Below are 16946 nucleotides of genomic sequence, written 5' to 3' on the forward strand. Positions count from 1 at the left end.
ATTGTCTAACTATGTAGCCACAAAAGAGGGCCTGGGTCTGGGTCCCCCCTGCGCCAGAGTGCCAAGGGAAAACCCGCACATGCACAGAAACAACATGCAAACTGCACACATAAAGGTCCCAACAAGGTTTGAACCAGAGCCTTGACTGCACCGCCACGCCGAAAACATTCAATTATTTTTACAAAGCCAGCCACCATCTGTCCTTTGGTGTTTGAATACCAAACTTACTCATCACTTCCCCATTTTACCTCACAAACATGTCTGTTAAAGCTCCTACACAACCATCTTCCTCCAGGAATTCTCTTATTCTTCTGCCTCACATGTAACCTATGAAGTATAACTACTGAAAGCATTTACCACCACACCTCCAGCTTCCAGTTTCACCCATATCACCCTATCTGACACTCTTTCTATGCCCAGAACATTTCCAGCAATCAAACTACTCTTCCAACATTTCTCCTTCCAGCCAAAAAGTAAAAACCCAACCATGGTACTTGGAGTGAACACAAAACTTTCTTTAATTAATTTTCATTGATAAAAGATATTGTTTTTTTGTTTTTTTTGCGTTTTCTCTCATTCGCTTTAGATGACAGTAAGCCTCCTCCATATTTTTTGTTACACTAGGGAATTAATTGGATTTGTGTAAACTGCCCTTCAAACTGGAACAGAAACTCCCATTCTCTAAAACCAGAATGTGTTCTCTCATCATGACACCCTAACCATATGCACAGTGACGTTAGCTGCAGGCTCAGAGGTGGGTCAAAAAGCCTGTGTTCTCGGGTGAATCTTCTTTCCGGACGGATTAGAGGTGTCTCACTTTTTCACTTGCCAACAAGTGTAATCGCAACAGCAACTGTGCTGCAGATCTTCTCTTGTCCTCTAAATCTGCCCTAATACCTGTCTCAGCAACATCAAATGTGTGAATTCACAGCATTGTTCACTTTTTCACAGTTTTCAAAACAGAACAGCAGATGATGGAAAGACTGAAAACGTCATCCACTTTGACACCATAATTTGGTTTTAAAGACTATTATAGTTTAAAAAGCATAAACCTGACACAGAAACAGGTTTAGTCAGAGGCCTTAAAGCTCACCTGCATAATAACTAAGCACACGGAAATCCACTCAGTGTCTTAACCTCATTAGCTGATAGTTTTAATTACTGTTCAAAATAAGTTTTTTGCTTCACCTTGAGGCTTCACAGCCAAGTTTCCCTATAAGAGATCACTGAAGCAAAGGTATAAAAGCTAAAGTCAGGTGCAACGCATTGGTCAGCCCAGGAGGTTACAGGTGACAAGAAACCCAGCCAGCGGAGAGCCTCCTTGTGCGATCACAATGGCAGAGCAGTGGGGAAAACAGGTTTTTGCTGCGAGGCGACAAAATGAAGACACAACAAGAGGCTCTGCTTTTACTTACACAAACAGCAATCACACTCGAGGTATGTTATCATCACTCCATCTTATTAATAATTCCATAAACAGGTTAAAGAAAAAGACTGGCAAAAAAGGATATATTTAATTATGCAGTTGTTAGTCAAAGCTCTGCAATTTTAATTCACTTTAAATTACAGTCTTTGAAAAAAAAGGAAGTACCTTTGATATAAGCAGCTGGAGGTTAGATTTAAACTTTCTTTTTGTTTCCCAGATCCCTTTGAGGGTCCTAACTACCACATTGCTCCGCGTTGGGTCTACAACCTTGCCACACTTTGGATGTTTTTTGTGGTGGTTCTGTCCGTCTTCACCAACGGCCTGGTCTTGGTGGCCACAGCAAAGTTCAAGAAACTGCGCCACCCACTAAACTGGATTTTGGTCAATCTTGCCATAGCTGACCTGGGAGAAACAGTGTTTGCCAGCACCATTAGTGTGTGCAACCAGTTCTTTGGTTACTTCATTCTGGGACACCCCATGTGCGTGTTTGAGGGCTATGTGGTCTCCACTTGTGGTAAGCAGAAGCATGCTCTGTTGAGAGGATGTTTGGTGTGTATGGTAACTGAAGGACACTTCACTGATCATCTTTCTTCACACAGGTATTGCTGCTCTTTGGTCTCTGACCATAATCTCCTGGGAAAGATGGGTAGTCGTGTGCAAACCTTTTGGAAATGTCAAGTTTGATGCCAAGTGGGCCATTGGTGGAATCGTCTTCTCCTGGGTCTGGTCTGCAGTTTGGTGTGCACCTCCCGTCTTTGGATGGAGCAGGTAATCTGCTTTTCATTTCTTTGATTTCTTCCCTATTATAAATGAGTCTTGAATCACTAGAATTGTTGGGTGAACTTTGACAAGCATCTCCTTTCATCAGGTACTGGCCTCATGGACTAAAAACCTCCTGTGGACCTGATGTGTTCAGTGGAAGCGATGACCCTGGAGTGCAGTCCTACATGATTGTTCTGATGATCACATGCTGCATCATTCCCCTGGCCATCATCATCCTGTGTTATCTTGCTGTCTGGCTGGCAATCCGTGCTGTAAGTTTGTAGGAGTGTTTACATTCAGATGAGATCGATGAAAAACCAACAGAATCTAACCTTTTGGATGTTTGGACTACAGGTTGCCATGCAGCAGAAGGAATCAGAGTCAACCCAGAAGGCTGAAAGAGAAGTGTCCAGGATGGTGGTGGTCATGATCGTTGCTTACTGTGTGTGCTGGGGACCCTACACCTTTTTCGCCTGCTTTGCTGCAGCCAACCCCGGATATGCCTTCCATCCTCTGGCTGCTGCCATGCCTGCCTATTTTGCAAAGAGCGCCACAATCTACAACCCCGTCATCTATGTCTTCATGAACAGACAGGTATGCACTGTGTGACTGCTGCAGAGGTAAATCAAACATACGAAGCACATGCTGTTGAATTAAAACCCTTTTTGTTTCTCTTTCAGTTCCGCACATGCATCATGCAGCTCTTTGGCAAACAGGTGGATGATGGTTCTGAAGTTTCTACATCAAAGACAGAGGTCTCCTCTGTGGCTCCTGCATAAACCTCTTTGTCCTCATTTTGGAAAAAGGCACTTTGACCTGTACAGTGAATATGCATTGGTTTATTATACTTTTTTTTGTAAAAATAGCTTTCTGTCAAATGTAAAAATGTGAAAAAATATTACACATAAAAAGAATGCATCAAAATGACTTACGATATCGTCTTTTTTTCTCTAATAATTTTTTATATGATGTAATAGTCTTGTAAAAGAAAAATAAGAAATGGGGAGAGTTTAAACTGCATCAGGTTAAGCTTCAGATCTTTCTATGACATGATGCACCATTTTTTAAAATCAGACATTTTTCTTCTCACATTTACAGAAATTATTTTTAAATGATTTGTGGCTAAACATTCAGTAAAACATGTTTTTAGTTTAGTTTACACTGCATAAGACTAAACATATATTTGTCACAAGACTGGAACAGAAGTAAGTCTGGCAATGTGATGTTTACTCAGCATTTTGAAATATTTGAGAAGTTTAAATGTTCAAAAATAATTCACAAAATATGTTAGTGGGCCTTCATGACAGTTATATTAACCATTGATGTTATAAATGTATTACTTTACACTAATTTCCTCTTGTTTTCACACAAATCGCTCCTGATAAGGAGCGATTTGGATATAACACTCAGACTGTCAAATAATTTCTATGGGGTTGAGTCATCTACTGAAATTAGGCCGCTGGAAACCAAAGTCTAATTGGCCCCAAAGTACGGATTAATTGTTTGCTGGTGCCTTTCTAATGCCTGGTCCGCCTGCAAAGGCGCCACGGCACAGTTCTCTGGAGTTTTTAAACATGGTGTCGTGCTGTGAGTGCATAATGGGATAGAGGCCGTTAAAGCCATGGGCACAGTTCTTTTGGTCTTGTAAAAACATAAACAAAGCTAAGAATATGGGAACATTTGTATTGAGACATTTTACATCCATAGGTAATAACTAAAGGCTCTATCCTATAGCCAAAGTTGAGTACCTGATGGAAATTTGGACCAATTCAGCAGCTGTTGGATAAAACATGCATATATGTTTCAAAAAATCATGGTGATATAAATTTTCATGGATTTAATCTGATGACTGATCAATATTGTCGGAAGATTTAACCTGCATGTTAGTGATTGGCATGTGGTGATGCAACTCGTGCTTGACAGAAGCAGTAACAAGTGACACCTGTGACGAGTCTGTATGAGCTGTGATTGAGCAATGGTGGTAAAAAAACTTTTTCAAAAGTGCTGGAATGCAGAACAACCAATTTCCCTCTCACCTTTTCAGCACTGTACGGAACTGTGGGTGTTCTGTGAACAAGAACATCAGCTTTTTCCCCATGAGCCCTACTCTGTCCAGCACGGTTTTGCTCTACAGTGAATAATGGCATTTCCATCCGTCCGTCCGTCTGTCCGTCCATCCATCCATTTTCTAACCCACTACATCCCTTTTGGGGTCAGTCACAGGGTTACTGGAGCATGTCCCAGCCACTGTTTGGCAAAGGCGTGGTTCACCCTGGACAGGTCACTAGCCTGTCGCAGGGCCACACACCCAGTCACACCTAGAGGCAATTTTGAGTCACCAATCGACCCATGGAGGCTGTTTTTGGACTGTAGAAGGAAGCTAGAGGGCCCGGAGAAAACCCACACATGCTCGGTGAGAACATGCAAACTCTACACAGAAAGATCCCAGACTGCATTTGAGTTAAAGCTGTGATTTGACATTTTCATATCAAACAGGTGAAATTTTAACACAGCTGTACCTTTTGCAACTATTTTAATAACCTTGTAATTTCTTAAACTGGCCATTTCAACTACTCATTATAGTGTTTCTAATTGGTAAATGATACAAAGACCATTATGTATGGATAAGAGGTCATTGAGGAACTTCGATTAGTTAGATGATTAAATAAGATGTTTAATTTTTTTACCTCTGACAGATGTGTAAAGAAAAGGATTTGTGGTGATAGATGTCAGGAAGAGAACATTTTGGGACTCAACTATCTAGTGTAGAAATCTTGCCTTCATGACCTATCATAAGCTGAGTAAACCATAACGTTTTTTAAGCCTGTTTGATCAAAAAATGTTAATATTAGTTTGTTTAAGAGGATCACTCTCTGAACTGTTTCCAAACAGAATAAAATGGTAGCAAATATAATAAATTCCAGGATGTGTCGACTATTTTACATAAAGAACCCTTGTTCTTCGAGGTAGTTTCCTGCGGAGCAGCCGGACTTGAAAGAAGCACCAGTGTGCTAGATTAAGCTAATGCACTTTGCTTAAGCTCTCCTGTGTCGCGTAAACTGCCAGTTCAGAGGGCTTACGGATTACGGAACAAATGTGCCAGACACAGATAGGTTAATTAATTTCATGGAATAACCTGAGAAGTTCCTTTAATCTCATTGGTTTTCATGAGGTGGGATGAGGGTGATCTTTAAGAGCTCTGGAGGCATATGCAATAATATTAAGTATGCTAACATTACAAATTTAGAGGAACCCTTTTTATTTAGTTAAAATCTAACTCAAGTGGTAAAAATTTTGAACATTTTGCAACATGCAGGTAAGAACAGAATTCACTGATCTGCAAATGTCAATAACCTGATTTAGAAGGCTCTAACTTTGAAGACTCAGAAAAGATTTGTTTTTCTAAGACTAAAACTTTAATTTAACAGTAAGATGTCTTAAGAAAATCAAACACACAAAAAGACAAAGAAAAAGCTAAAGGTTTCCATGACAAAAGCATTAGACACAACATCTGATGTTTAACATAATTTAGCTTAAAAGAACTGGCAAACAACTCTTTGCCTTGAAAAAAGGAGGCCAATGATCTTTCTTAGACTCTCAAGATCTTCCAACCCTGAGAAATTTGCCTTAAAAACTACCACATTCATCCTGCATTGACTCAAAACCCATTAAAATTCCCTTTAGAATCAGCATCAGAACCAGCTTTATTTGCCATGTATAGTGTATTAAACAAGGAAGTTAGCTTGGGTGACTTGTGCTCTGTGTGCAAACAAGGCAAGGTATGAATAGGTGCAGAAGGTAAAACAAAACAAAAAATACAAAATATGATGGAACACATAAAAGTAACCGTTATTCAGGTGTGGTGGTCAAGAGTTCATCAGAGTGACAGCTTGGGGCAAGCAGCGGACTTTGTGGTGGGGGATTTAAGTTCTGAAACGCCGCCCTGACGGGAGGAGGCTGAAAAGATTCTGTCCAGGATGTGAGGGATCTGTCGAGATTCTACCAGCCTGCTTCCTGATCCTGGGCCACTACAGGTCCTGAATGGAGGGACGGCTGGAACCAATAATCATCTCAGCAGATCTCTACAGTCTGTTCCTGTTGTGTCCGGCAAACAGACCATGATGGACCGGATATTGAAGTGTAGAAGAAGATAGTCAGCATCTCCTGAAGCACGTGGAACTACTTAAGTTGTCCCAGGAAGTACAACCTCTGCTGAGCCTTTTTAGTCCATTTATATCAGCTCTTTAACTTGTGTTTGCCCTGAATCTGTGAAATTCTTCAAGGTGTTCAAGGTGGGAAGCTGATCCTTGGTGGCACCAAAGATCAGCTTCCCCTTCTTGTTTGCTGTGGTGATAATCACAGATGAAGTCAGACAGGAATCCCTGTGAACCATAAAGTTTGCAGATCTGTAGTTAGAGTAAGGAGTCGAGGAGAAAGAGAGTGTAAGAAAGAGAAGAAGAAGCGTGTGCAAGCAGGTTGGAATGGATGGAGGAAGGTTGCAGGTGTGATGAATGACAAAAGAGTCAAAGCTCCCATGTAGTTGACTTGGAGACTCAAAAGAATGTATCCATTAGAGGAACAATAAATGGAGAGAAGCAGATTGAGATGGTTTGGACACATTGGGAGGAGTAACAGTGACCATGTTGGTAAGTAAGTTTGGAATTACCATAAAAGAAGGCTTGAGTAGAGAAAAAAGGAAGTTTAGGTGATGCAGTGAAGGGGGACATGAGGGTGGTTGCTTTGAGCAAGAAAAGACAAAAACAAAATGTCTAGGATCTTAACCTTTTTGGTTATTACCCAAAGTACCATGAATTGACAATTAAATTAAAAGGCTTTGGCTTTTGGCTCAACTCCTTTCTCACTACTATAAATTTAATAGGGTTAGTGACCGCATTCCTGCAGGTACTGCACCAGTCCCCCTCTGACTCTCTTAATCCACCATTTTCTCACTTGTGAAGTAGACTCCAAGCTAACTAAAGTTCTCCACTTTGGGCCAGGAAATTTACACCTACCGGGAGAGGGCAAATCATTTTTTTTTCTGTCGAGAACCTTGGCCTCCAACTCTGAGGTTCTAATACTTATTTCATTCACTTCACGCTCATGAAGACAAAAACATATAAGACAAAAACCTCATAAGAAAACTGTTCCAGACCTAGAGGGAAGGGATGTTACCCACTGGGGGCTGTGAGCAAATGAGCCATCTCTCACCATAGACAACTGCAAAGTGGAAGAGTCTAACCCTTCTTAAGGACTTGGGCTTTAGAGCCCGAATTGGACGTGGAGGTGAGGCCAACTTTCTCCAGCCGGTACCACGCAGCTCATGACCGCCACCCAAGTCTTGCCCTGTAAGTCTTGGGTGGCGGATATGAGCTAAAACTGTGTGATTCTTCATGTAGGAGGTGGCCCTGGATGGTGATCAACCCTAATCCACCAAAATCAACAAAATCATAAAAATTATTGCTTTCTTTTTCAATGCTGTTTAACAATTATTTTGTTTGTTTGAGGATTTTTTTGTACTAATTTTCTGACATGGTCAAGTTGTCGAACAATTTCTGCAACGTCTTTCTAGATTTGCACTCAAGATTGATTTTTTGCTAGGTAAAGAAGGTAATGGGCCATAGAAACAATAATATTTTTTGTTTGCCTTAAAATGATGAACATGAATCTCAGTTTTTTTTTTTTGATGATATAGAAAACCTAACTTTGGGACTTCCTTAGTGTTAGCAGCTGCACCAGCAATGATCTCTGAAGAAAAGGATTTAAACTCTTAGAAGGCTTCTTAGTAACAAAACAAAACAAAAAAAGATTCACAGCTTTTTTCCAGCACAATGGCTCAAAACAACTTCAAACTGGTACTCTCACTAAACCTTAACTTAATACTTGACTGACTTCCAAACAAACAATACTTTACAGTTGTCAATTATCCACAGAGCATTTATTAAAATCAATTTTAGTGTATAATACAAAGTTTCTCAACACCCCCACTTGTCCTATGGTTAAAATAACCCCAGCAAAAGAATATCACTTTAAATTACAAAGTTTGAAAGGAATCATTAATAGATTTGGCCCAAAGTTGCTATGAATGATTAAACAAAAATAAGTTTGGCAAAAACAATATAGTCTTTGCATATTTTGTGTGCCCAGGCCAAAAGTATATAAATTCAGAGGACACCTTTGTTCTATGATGACACATTTTTTGGAGGGAAAAAATGTTAATCTCAATATGCTGCAGTTTAATTTTAGCTTGTGTGTTATATGATGAGTGGACATACATTTGAAATGTTTTCTCTTTTACTGGTGGGATTTCTGAAGGCTTTTATTTTGACATTCAGGCGGATGTTGTAATTCACACTAACGCATGCGCGTTATGACCTTGTTCTCAAAACACGTGAGCTAGAATCATGTCTAAAGCAAGTATGTAGTTGTCTATTAGCTTAATATTTGTGGTTTATATGTGCTGTGGACGTGTGTAACTGGATTATATTTTTCTGTTTTGATTTTTCAGAACAAAAACGTGCCAAACGTCTAGGTTTCCTCGGAAATAAGGTTAGTTAAAAAACAAAGCTACTATTAGTAGCTCCAATGGTCGCTATTTAAAAACAAGTTTTTAAAAAGCGTTTTATTAAGTTGTTTTTGTCAAAAACTTACAAACTTACACTTTATCTCGAACAAAATTTGAAAATCATTATATTGACGAAGTATTCGCCATGTTTAAACAGCATCGTGTCATTTTACAAAATATTTTTTCTGTCTTATGTTCTAAAACATCTTGCATTATTATTAAGGTACAATCACTGCTCAAGTAAAGATGTCATACGACGTTTAGATGAGTATGAAAAACCAGGGTATGTAAAATGTTTCTGATATATTGTTTGTTATTGTCAGACGAAAGATGCACAGAAGGGCCATGGTCTAGGGGGGACAAGGACCTCAGCTGTTCAGCAAACAAAAGACTCCAGAAAGCCAGAGGAAGTCAGGAAACAAAGAGTGAGTATTTGTGTACAAGTTCATCAAGGATGCTGCGTGTCTAAGGCGTCATATATGTGGTACAAGTCTTTTTTTCCCCCCTATCTGGCCAAAACTTTAAGAAAGAATATGTTCTTTGTGTTCTGACTGGTAAAAGAAAGGCTGAAATTAATAAATGGAAGTTTTCCAACTGCAATTAGAATTATATTCAAATTCAACTTTATGTACAGAGCACTTTTCCTCTTACAGAACACTTCAAAGTGCTTTACATTAAATAAATAAATATTAGTAAAAAAACAGTAATTGCAATAAAAGCACCCCTGACACACATGCATATAATGCAAAAGCAGATAGAAAAAAACAGTCCATAAAATCAGATTAAAACATACTTAAAAGCCAAGGTTTGAATGGTGAACTACAGATACCATTTGATGACATTTGTCAGTCAGAAGCTATAAGAACAGTGATATTTGGGTAAATACTGAGCATCATTTCTTGAGAACTGAAGCTTTATACCCATTTGTCTCTAACCCTGCTCCTTGAGAGCTACTACCCTGCTTGTTATGTCACCTGGATCATGTGTGTGCTTTCCATCAGAAACTGGATTTACCTCATTCAGCTTGTCAGCAGTGACCAGAAGAGTTAGCTGGAAGGCTGATGTTATTTTCACCTATTTACATGTGACCAAGCATAAAAACTGATGGAAATTCATGTTGACCACACGTAATATGTGCAGTCAAAATGCACATTGCTGCATTGCCTGCACATATTTTAACCTTAAACCTAACCCTGTCTTAATTACGTGTAAATAGTCACTTTCTAGCTGGAAATCAAACATGGCCATTTTTCCTGATGAGCACAGTTGGGGACCTCAGGCTTAAAGAAAATCCCGGTCTTGAGCTCAAACGTACACAATACTCTCAGACTATGAGATAAAAACTGTACATCATTTAGTTGTTCAGATTGACAAGTTGAAAGGGTAAAGCCCAGTCCGATTCTGCAAGGCCAGTGTAAAGAGTTTTTGATTGCAAAAAACAAGGAACACTTCATTATTATCAAGAACATGAACTCTATCTCTGCAACACCTTAAGTTTCCGCCCCTTTCTGACAACTACTTGGCAAAACGCGATCCCATCTGCGCTGTTTTGTGAGCGGCTGGAACCTGTTCTTTTCACGTCTATTTACAGCAGAGATGCTTCCGATTGATGAGTGAGCCCTGAAGGTAACAGGTAAAAAAAAAAGTGGAGGCAGCTTCCTGATCTCTTAAAAGGAATTCAGGCCACTAACATGACACAGTCACCTGGAGAGCAGCAACTCAAGACACACAAACACAGAGCTGGGCTGGACAGTTACGAACACAGCAGTCTGTGGCCGGGTTACCACAACATTCATGTGCAGGCTTGCAGCAATAACTGCCATTCATACATAGGAATAAAAGGCAACTTCCTGTAACAGTAACATGGTCTTGGTTGACACAAGAAATCCAAAGAGAACAAAACTATTAAAGTTGTCAATAAGTTTCAATTGACTATATAAAACAGGAGTTGTTTTTTTCCTTTTCCATTTTTTTGTCAATGATACTCGTGTTCCTATATAACAACAATCCATTAGGAATAAACAAATGAACAAACTATCCATGGAGCAAAACCAGACCATCCATGTCCATCCAGACCTTTACTTCATTAAAAAAACGACTGCACCTCCTAAGAAAAGTAACCTATCCTCTTTTGTTATAGCTGAGGCTAGAAAGTTTGCTTTTCTTTGATTAAACCTGTTCACTTGCAAAAGAAAACCCAAAAAAAGAAAAACGTAAAATCTGAAAGTGACTGGTTTCTTATGTCATGTTTTCTCTCACCAGCTTCAGAATCTGCAGGAAAAGCAGAAGCTGTCAAGAGAACGTGAGATGATGAAGAGAAGAAACTTACAGAGCTTTCAGGAGGACATCCTGCTGAGGCAAAGAGAGTTTGAACAGAAGGTACAAGTCTGCTGGTAGCTGCTGATGATGTAACTGCGTACTGCAGTCTGTATGTAATAATAGTGTCTCTGCTCGCATTCACAGGAGACGGAGATGAGGAGTTTGGAGAAGCATGTAAATTTTGAAAATGAAAATTCAAGAAAAGCATATTACAGAGAGTTTAAAAAGGTACGTTTAGTCTGAACCTTACGTCAGTCTGTAAATGTTAAATTGCTGAATGGTCCTTCAGTCACTTATAACTCATTTTCATTTTTTTAAGGTTGTGGAAGCATCTGATGTGATTTTGGAGGTGCTGGATGCTCGTGACCCTCTGGGCTGCAGATGTCCTCAGGTGGAACAGGCAGTCATCCAGAGTGGAACCAACAAGAAGATAGTATTGGTGCTTAATAAAATAGGTAAGAAGGGAAGAAAAAAAGTAGCACAAAGTTCTGCTAATTTTGTTGAATCTTTCACCGTTTACTTTGATTATAGATTTGGTGTCAAAGGAAATTGTGGAGAAATGGATTAAGTATCTTCGGAATGAGTTTCCTACTGTGGCTTTTAAAGCGTCCACGCAGCAACAAGCAAAGAACCTGGTAAATTCTGAAAAAAATTATATTCTGGGTACTTTTTAAAATATAAAGCAGGGTTATTTGTGATGAACAAATAAGCATTTGGCATGGTCTTTGTGCAGAAACGCAGTAATGTGTCGGTGACCCAGGCCACCGCAGAGCTTCTCAGCACCAGTGCCTGTATTGGAGCGGACTGCCTGATGAGGTTACTTGGTAATTATTGTCGCAACCAGGACATCAAGACAGCCATCACTGTTGGTGTTGTGGGTAAGAACCTTGTTTTTTTTTTTTTTTTGTGAAAGTAGCCACAGAAGCTGCTGTTCATTGCAGAAACCAGTAGAGTTCCTACAGTCATGTGACTGCAGATAACACACAGAACATTCAAAATAATGTATACTGTAGAAAAAAGATGAGGAAACTTGCAAAAACACTTTTCTTGTTATTTTTTCAAAAAGGCAAAAGTACCAGATGTTTGACAAAATTAAAGACCCACAACAATAAAATGTTTTTAACATGTTCTAGTTCTTAGTATAACATTGCATTTCATTTCTAAGTATTTCTTTCATCAAATCATTGAGAATCAAGAGGAGACGAATAAATGCAATTTGAAAAAGAGTTTATCTGTGACATAGAAGCTACAATCGGCAGGTCACAAGCTCCCCGCTCTGCTTTATTCTGATGCATCAACGTGCACACGATTAGATAGATCCATGACCGTCATCGTTTTCCTCATCTGAGCTGGCATGTGGCTCAGAACTGTACGGCTGGATTGCTCCACTATTGCTCGACGTTTTTGTTGCACCCGTATTGTTATTTCGGCATTGTGAGGGGCTGTTAGCTAGCGGGAGAGAGTAAACAAAGGGATGATGGGAAATGGGGGGGGGGGGGGGGGGGGGGGGGCTTACTCCCGCCCACAACTCTGAGGCGAATTTCTAACGAACTACTGCCGCTCTGCAGAAACTATGTCCTAGAAAACAACATGTTTTTGGATTTGTAAAAACAGCATAATCCTAATTAAAAGAACTCTGGAAACACTTTAAAAATAGCTCAAAACATGATCGGAGTGGGACTTTAGTCTGACATCCGTAATTACTTTGTGAATACTTCTTAGTGTGGATTTCCCATTCTGCCTCACAGTTAACCTAATACCTTTCAGCTTTATTAACTTATCGAAGCATTCCCGGGGCTAGTTCTCATAATATAAGGAACCTACATCTTCCAACTAACCGGAAATGTTTTGTTCATCAATAGCAGTAATCTATTTAAATTTTGTATTCAATATGAGAAAACCTTTGTACAGATACACCAGTTACTTTTATTTACCCTAGCAGAGAACTATTAAGATGACAAACTGTCCATTTCTTTTCAGGTGAGCAAACCTACAAAATCGGCAAGGGATCAAGCACTTACTTCCTCCACTGTATCTGAGACACCCCATTATGTTGGTGCAGGAGCTTTAAAGAAATGTCTTCTCCTGTGCTCCCCAGGTTTTCCAAATGTGGGAAAGAGCAGTTTAATCAACAGCCTGAAACGAGCACGAGCATGTCACGTCGGCGCCACCCCGGGTGTAACAAAGTAAGTCTGCAAAACTGATCTTTACTAGCCCAGACTTCTGAATAAGGGACATTTTCAAAGTCGAAGCACACATTTCAATGATGATAGTCGTCTGCAGGTTTGTTTTAGGCTGATTTCAAACCACTTTAAAGAAGGAGGACATTTGTTGGCTCACACCTAATTAGACTGAAGCTAAGGATTCATTTGCCACCTGTCAATGAAAAGACCACACTCCTATTTCTGCTTAGTTTCTATCTAAAGACACCATTAAAACAAAGTTTCAGTCATGTTTTTAGCTAAAATCCAAAAGCCTGTGTCCATTTAAAGGCCTTTTCAGAGCAGCAGGAGCTCATTAGAAATTCATTTTTGGGTTGGGTTGTATGAGGGACTGTTGGCACAGAGGTTACACTAGCTAGTTTCCCAGCATGCCTTTGTTAACACTCTTCTGCTTGCGACAAGCGCCTCACAAGCCCAAGCTAACATTAGCGTAGCAAAAAAAACCAGAGAGTAATATCTGAGGTATCCAGCCGCGTACTTTAGAGCCAGATGGCAGCTCAGATGAGGAAAATGAAGACATGATTGCATCTATTTGTCTGCAAGTGGGTGATTTAGGATTGGAGTGGAGAAAGCTAAATCTTTGCCCGCACATGGGAGTACCTGCGTCATAAGTCCGAGCTTTTTAACACGTCCGGTTTGTTTTCCTGATCCAATGCGATTTGAACAAGGAAATACTCAGAAACGCAGTTTTTACCTTGAATTCCTTTATACATGTCCTCCATTATGATAAAAATGCTACAAGAACGTATTAAAAACCCCATTTTCGTTGGAGTGGCTCTTTAAAGGTCTGTTTCTTTTTGCCATCTATTGTTTTATTTCAGGTGCCTTCAAGAGGTACATTTGGACAAACACATTAAACTTCTCGACTGCCCCGGTATCGTCATGGCAACCTCAACAAGTGACGCGGTGATGATTCTCCGCAACTGTGTGAAGATTGAACAGCTGGTAGATCCTCTGCCGCCTGTTGAGGCCATCCTACGGCGATGCAACAAAGTCCAGGTAAAACGTGTCAACCGCCCAGCAGTCGGCACATTGCAGGTGAATCACAACCAGTAGGCTTGACGTCCCTCCTGTTGATCGCACAGATCATGGAGCATTACGGCGTTCCCGACTTTCAGACAGCTGCAGAGTTCTTGGCAATGCTCGCCAGGCGTCAAGGCAAATTAAGAAAAGGAGGTCTGCCAGACACAGACAAAGCAGCCAAGAGTGTGTTGATGGACTGGACAGGGTGGGTCAGAAGGATTAAAGTTTGAAAATGTATTTTTTTGACGACACTGGTTTTAGTGTTTTTATTTGCTTATGTTTTTGTAGGGGACGCATCACTTATTTCACACACCCTCCAGAGACACACACTCTCCCCACTCATGTCAGTGCTGAGATTGTAACAGAGATGGGAAAAGCTTTCAACTGGGATGAGCTGGAAAAGGGAAATCAGGAGGTTCTTGCAGGTAAATATCTGAAGTCGTGAAGTTGTACTTTTTCTTTTTACAGCACAGGTGTCTAACTCAGGCCATGAGGCCCAGTGTCCTACGTGTTCTCTAACCTGTCATTGATGCTCCTTATTGGTTAAATTCAGGTAATCAGTAGCAGATTGAGCAGGATTTCATAAAACCAGCAGGATGCCGGCACCAAAGGCTTGGGTCCTGACACCCTTGCTACATCATATTTGGGGTTGAAATGAGAAAAGTCAATTCTGAAACTCTAGATATATAAGCTGACTCTCAAAATTTGCAAGTTTTGTTTTGAGGCAAAAATGCTGAATCTATTTAATTTCCGAATGTGCGATTCCAATCAATTTATAATCCTGAACAATTTCATAAAATTCTGTTTTAAATTATTCTCCATTATTTTTATGTAAGCACTTTTTTTTCAGATTATGGTGTGTTGGGTGGGCAGAAACACTTTGTAATGGCGTATTATTTGTTTTGAGCCCACTTAAAACTATCTTTTTCAGCTTTGCAGTGGTCTCCATCTTGAGTCCTGATTGTGCTTGAAAATAATATCTCTTTTAACAAACAATCAGTGAATTATTCACAGTCGTCATGGATATTAAATCTAGAAATGGAGGTGAAAAAATGTTTCGGTACTAAATGGTAGGTTTTATTTTTTTAGTAAGGTTTCAAATATAACAAAACTAAAACACTTGAAGTAGTATTTATGTTATGTTTTTTCATGAAATAGAACTCCCTGCTTGAGATCACCTTGGTTTTTTCATATTTTTTAAGTCAGAACTTGGCCTTGTGGATGCTTTTTGTTCAAATTCAGAGTCGTCTTGCCCTGATGTCCAAATGGGCTTTTGTATGGAGTCCATTGGAATGACACAAGGTGATCACGAGGAGCCACACTTTGGTCTACAGATTGAAGGAGGCTCCGGGGCAGAGCCAACAGCAGAAGATAAAACTGAGTTTATGGAAGATGATCAAGATCCAGAAGTGAGAAATGGCATTTTCCTTTAACGTTTTATTACAAAAGCTGGTATGTTGTACTCGTTAAACGTTGCTTCTGCTTGTGTGATTATGTCATGCTTCCTATTAATAGTTTGGACCAATGACAGTGGAGTTCAAATCACAGAAGGTGAACCGTTTACCCGTGAGTGAAGCAGCTCCCCGGACTCCGAGTTTAGAGGACATTTTTGATATAGATCCTTTACAACAAGGCCACGCAATGCTGGCTGCCAACAAGAAGAGGAAAAAAAAGCAAAAAAGAGCCGGTTCGTATCTGTATGGTGCTAATATCCTGATACTGCACATCATTTCAATTATGGTTCGTTGAGACTATTTGGGATTTAGATTCTCTGTTGTTTAATTTTATTGAAAAGAAATACATTTCAATGCTTCGCACACATGTTCTGCCTTTTTATCAATCAGGAGTAAACTGAATATGTTAATGTGACTGAACTCCAAAAGCTTTTAAACATTTTAAACAGCAGTTCTTAAATTATGAAAACAAGTTTAAATGGAAAACATTTTAGACCGTTTTTGCTTTTGAAGGTTATAAAGAGATTTAAGAAATAATGAAAACCATAAATGTTTTGTTGGGATTTTTAAAGAGAAATATGTTCTTTAAGGAAGAAAAATAAACATTTTTCATTTGCACCGCTTCAATATTTTGCACCAAGACTCCTCCACCTGTAGGTGACAAAAATACGCTAGTAAACAGTAGAAAAAGAAGAATATATCAACCTCGGAGTAAAATGTCTGCATTTGATCTTGCACTTGTGTAGGTGTCTAATTCATATTTAAGCCTAAAAAATACATATATACATATTTCAATGTTATGGTTTTAAATAGATATTTGATATATAAATTGTTATTTTCCTCAATAATGTATAGTAAAAGCGAAAATAAAAGCTCAATAGACTAAGAAAGTTATTAAACTTTAGGTTAAGTTGTGTTCTGTGTGGAAAAACACTAACGCTGAAACTAAACGTGGATTTTTCCCTCCTTTTTTTACAGACAAAATTGCCACAAAGCTCTCCGATACTCTGACATCTGCCATGGATTTCTCATTTTCAGATCCCTGATTATTGTCTGAAAAAAACCTCAACAGGTTAAAGAGTTTATTAAAATAAACACCTATAAACCTTGTGTGTAATTCTGTCTTGCTTATTCTAAAGTTGCAGTCTAATTCAGAAAACCTTCTAATGTTTTTTTAA

At 39.3% G+C, this 16946-nt stretch overlaps 2 protein-coding genes across 2 annotated transcripts; both read left to right on the plus strand.

Annotated features, from left to right (window-relative positions):
* The first annotated feature begins 1278 nt into the window (after positions 1-1278).
* On the plus strand, positions 1279-3114 carry kfh-r (KFH-R protein). The gene is given in 6 exon segments (NM_001104694.1): positions 1279-1437; positions 1644-1940; positions 2026-2194; positions 2295-2460; positions 2543-2782; positions 2869-3114. Coding segments are annotated over 6 exon segments (1074 nt in total). The 5' UTR covers positions 1279-1334; the 3' UTR covers positions 2968-3114.
* Positions 3115-8493: 5379 nt separating this feature from the next.
* Positions 8494-16885, plus strand: gnl3l (G protein nucleolar 3 like). Its single transcript, XM_004069095.5, has 15 exons — positions 8494-8602; positions 8694-8734; positions 9074-9175; positions 11013-11129; positions 11214-11297; positions 11389-11524; positions 11601-11704; positions 11803-11947; positions 13168-13255; positions 14113-14290; positions 14377-14519; positions 14603-14739; positions 15557-15723; positions 15830-16001; positions 16747-16885. The coding sequence occupies exons 1-15, from the start codon at positions 8590-8592 to the stop codon at positions 16812-16814; spliced, it is 1695 nt and encodes a 564-aa protein (XP_004069143.1). The 5' UTR covers positions 8494-8589; the 3' UTR covers positions 16815-16885.
* Positions 16886-16946: the final 61 nt, after the last annotated feature.

Source organism: Oryzias latipes, chromosome 5 (assembly GCF_053564925.1).
Source record: "Oryzias latipes strain Hd-rR chromosome 5, Olatipes_Hd-rR_3.1".
NCBI lineage: Eukaryota > Metazoa > Chordata > Actinopteri > Beloniformes > Adrianichthyidae > Oryzias > Oryzias latipes.

Bases quoted from the DNA above. Each gene is read 5' to 3' on its own strand.
- gnl3l (XM_004069095.5), top strand. The intron at 9,176-11,012 runs GTGAGTATTTGT...TTCTCTCACCAG, and splicing joins AGGAAGTCAGGAAACAAAGA to CTTCAGAATCTGCAGGAAAA. The intron at 15,724-15,829 runs GTGAGAAATGGC...TCCTATTAATAG, and splicing joins AAGATGATCAAGATCCAGAA to TTTGGACCAATGACAGTGGA.